General features: G+C 41.7%; 1 protein-coding gene across 1 annotated transcript; it reads left to right on the forward strand.

Moving 5' to 3' along the window:
* The first annotated feature begins 2,856 nt into the window (after positions 1-2,856).
* Positions 2,857-3,525, forward strand: LOC149845363 (uncharacterized). Its single transcript, XM_089987719.1, has one exon. The coding sequence runs from the start codon at positions 2,857-2,859 to the stop codon at positions 3,523-3,525; it is 669 nt and encodes a 222-aa protein (XP_089843845.1).
* Positions 3,526-3,996: the final 471 nt, after the last annotated feature.

A 3,996-nucleotide genomic window follows, 5' to 3' on the forward strand; every position in this document is an offset into this window, starting at 1 on the left:
CACATTTTTTCTTCACGAGTCAAGCTGAGCTAGGCCAAGCTCGGCTCAAGTGCATCCCCTAATTGTGTTGATATCGAGAGAGGCAAGGGAAACATCCTCCTCCTAAGTAATAAAACCATTCACTCCAAACAAGACAAAAATTGGAATTTCCTCTTTATCTATCAAGCACCTTTTTAGATATTGTACGGGAATTATATGTGGCCATGGAATGAAGAGAAAAAAACTGATTTCTTTATTTGTAAGTATTTAGACAATTTACACACATAGGTGACATACCTGGCATCTTCAAGATGAGCAGATAGCAACCCAATTTGAGACATGTGGAAGACATGAGAAAGTGAGGTTAGGGCTTTTATTGTTTGAGAGATGAATGTGGAGGGGTGTCAATATTTTGGGTTTGGCCCAGAACGACCCATACCAAACCATACAGGGTTAGGGTTTGAAAATAAATAAGAAGGTCCAATTAGAATCCAGGTCAGACCCGGAGATTCCAATTAATATATGAAGCCGTATATGGTTTGTGAAATTTCATACCAAACCCCGGCTTGACCCGACTTCCGACTAAGATTCACAAATTTTCAATGTAAAAAGGATACAAAATATTATTTTATTGGGTATGGTTCGGGTGTGGTTCATGTAATTCATATAGGATCCGAGTATGGTTTCTCTTAAGGTGGGTCTGATTGGACCTGGGTCCAGACCCGGTACTATCATCTCAAATGGGTCTGGTTTCACCTGAATTCGAACCAAACCTGACCCGTTGACACCCCGATGAATGTATAAGCACTTTTTTTGTTTTTGTTTTCTGTTTTTATCTGATAACGAGAAGAAACTACGGTTATGGTTCACACATTGTTACGGGGCTGAGGCATTGTTGTTAAAATCAGTTGACTAAGTGAATCAGTTTCTTTAAAAAATGAAAAAAATCGAATTGAATATAATCAAATTGAATCAATCAACTTTTAATCATCAGACGACACATGCCATTAAAAAATAAAAATATTATTTTTTAAAAAAAAATTGTAACCCCCTTAAAAATATTAAAAGAAATGAATTGAATCGGCCTTGAATCGTCTTTGGGCTGATTTGATCTGAATCAGCTAATTCAGACAGCTTTTAACAACATTGCTCAGAGGTGCCATATTGGCTATGGCCCTGTTTTGGTGCCATATTAACTCGGTCTGATTATAATCTTGAACTCGGTTTGGCTGGTCAGGTGAATGAGCCAAGCTCGAACACTTCAAGCTCGTCTCGTCCAGCTCCATTACCAGCCCTACCTGGGGAACACTGATCCCATCATATGAAATATGATGGGTTACATCATACATTCAATCCAAGCCATCCAATCCGTGTTCCTACCTCCGGGGCATGCCCGTAAATCCATCCTCAACAGTCTTACACGTGTGGTTTTCCTTGTTTATAAAAAAAATATTTTTCTCACAAAACCTCCCTTCTCTCTCTCTCTCTAGAAGTAAAAAAAATTAAAAATGGTAACTGGCATATGACTTGGGGAGGTCTCCTACCTAAAAAATACTACACACAAAAGCATGTTTGAATGGTCGATTTCAAGAATCTACGTTATAGATCTTGTTCTGCCACACACTGCGTAGATAGTAATGCAATTTCATTTGGGGGAGCACATGCATGTGACTCCTGATATCTTTCTTTGCTATCCATTCCCGGAGATCAAAGGATTACAAAATAATGATATACGATACACAACTATCAGTAGTGAGATATCTTCCATGCTGCGTTCCCTCAAGTGGCAGTAAATTCGAAATACTTGTGGGGTTGTATTGTATTCGTGTGGTGAGAGGTAGTGAGAAAGTGATAGATGAAGTTGGTTTGGTTGGATGGGGTTAAGTGCATGGCAGTAAAAACTGGCGTCAAGGCCGATGTAAATGATCTGTCCATTTGCACAACAAGGAAAAATCACTGAGACTGGCGTGTGACTTACTTTCATCTTTACCCTACCTTAACCTTTCTTTTTTACTTTGTAATTTCTACAAGAATTTTTAAAATGGCATCTAATTTTTTGGCACAATTAAGAAGGCACTTAACACTTTGGATATTTTAAAAAAGAGCACTAGAAAAGTTTTGTTTATGTTGATAAAAGTAAGATGTTTAAAAATTAATTACAGTTATTACTTAGATATTTTGGTGTTTATACAACGATATTATCATTTAATTTACTCTTCAACAATAAGAATATATTCTTATATAGTTCTTGTATGCCGACCATTTTACCCTTCAACAATTTGGTGGATTTATTATTATTTTTTATTTACCTTTAAAATGTATTGTTGTTTAAATGACCATCATCCTGATCATGCCGTAACAAATTGGTTAACTTTTTTTTTTTTTAAAGGCAAGCTGGGGTTAGGCAGACCCCTACCAGTCATACACTACACCATTGGGTTTTGAACCTGCAACGTCCCAAACACAAGGTAACGTGCACTAGCTGCTCCTATCAGATAAGCGGAGCCCCCGTTGGTAACAAATTGGTTAATTTGTAGAGAAAAAAGATTGAAGTTTACAAGAGAAGATAAAAAAAGTTTATTATACACGCATTTTTGAATTATGATGAAAAACTTAGGGGTTCATTTGAATCTTTAACGAATAATAATAATAACAACGGAGGCCAGCCCACCTTCTCGTTCAAGAAAGGTCAGGGCACAGCAGCAAGCAACACATCAAAACTGGGTTGTGGTGCCCTCGGAGCTTCCATTTTGGGTCATATTTCCATACAAAATTCTCTTTTTCTTTCTACATAAAACCCTAAACTTTAAGTTCTCTCTCTCACCCTTTGCACATTTTCGTTGGCTCCCTTCTTTGTTGAAGCTTGTTGGTGCAACCATGGCTGCCGACCTCAGCATGAACCCAGCGGAACAACCAGAGCCTCGCTCCGGCTCCACCCAGTGGCTATCATGGAGCACGCACAGGCCTGGAGATGATGCAAACGATTCGTGGGAAGCTCGGGCATTTGCGGAGGACGCCGGGAGCATCCTGGGCTCGACATGGCCACCCCGCTCTTACACTTGCACCTTCTGCCGGAGAGAATTCCGGTCAGCGCAGGCCCTCGGCGGCCACATGAACGTCCACCGCCGCGATCGTGCCCGGCTTTGCCAGCTCTCCCCCACCTCCCCACCCACTGCTGCACCTGAACCTTCTCCTGCCTCGCTCCTCTTTCCTCACCACCGCGAGTTCACCACCCCGGGAACCGGCGGCCTTTGTATGATGTACCCCTTTCCTGGTGCTGCCGGGCCGGGCGCGGCATCATTCTTTCGGACGGGGATCGCCGGATGCGCAGGTTCTCCATCAACACTTCTTCCCGTTTCTCAGTACTCAGCAGGCAATACGCCTGCTTCGTCGGTGCAATTCCTTTCATCATCTCTCTCCTCGGCAGACAACCAAATCGGGACATCGGACTTCGCAGCAATAATGGCCGGCAGTGCGACGAAGGCTGGGAGCTCGGCATTCATCGAAGAACTCGACCTCGAACTTCGTCTTGGACATAAACCGTAGCAGTGATGCAAATAAGAAATTGGAAACGGAATTCATCTCTATTTTTACACATACTGTAACTATAGAGTTGTTAAAAATTCTGGTGCATGTGTGAGATTCAGACCTCATTCCTGCCAATTTTATGAATGTTTAGAGGATGATTTTGAACATGCCATCGAATTCCGAAGCGCGAGTCTTCAGGTTGGTAGTAGAAATTTCATTTTCTCCTGAAGTTTGGTTATGTTGGTAATTTAGTATTTTGAGAGATGAGTGAGGAGGGAGGAGGGAGCATGACAGTTCACAGCGAGTTGAGAGTCCAAGCAGACAAAATAGAGCCTGACGTTCCGTGCAAAGTCACGGTGATTATTCTCTTAGTTGCTCTATGGGGACCTCAATTGACAAAGATGCCCCTTTGTTTGAATGACCAACTATATGTTATATGGTCCACAAGAGGGAGAGAGAGAGAGAGAGAGAGAGAGAGAGAGAGAGAGA

This window comes from Nuphar pumila, chromosome 2 (genome assembly GCF_984573655.1).
Source record: "Nuphar pumila chromosome 2, dmNupPumi1.hap1.1, whole genome shotgun sequence".
Taxonomy (NCBI): Eukaryota; Viridiplantae; Streptophyta; class Magnoliopsida; order Nymphaeales; family Nymphaeaceae; genus Nuphar; species Nuphar pumila.

Bases quoted from the DNA above. Each gene is read 5' to 3' on its own strand.
- LOC149845363 (XM_089987719.1), top strand. From the start codon at position 2,857: ATGGCTGCCGACCTCAGCATGAACCCAGCGGAACAACCAGAGCCTCGC.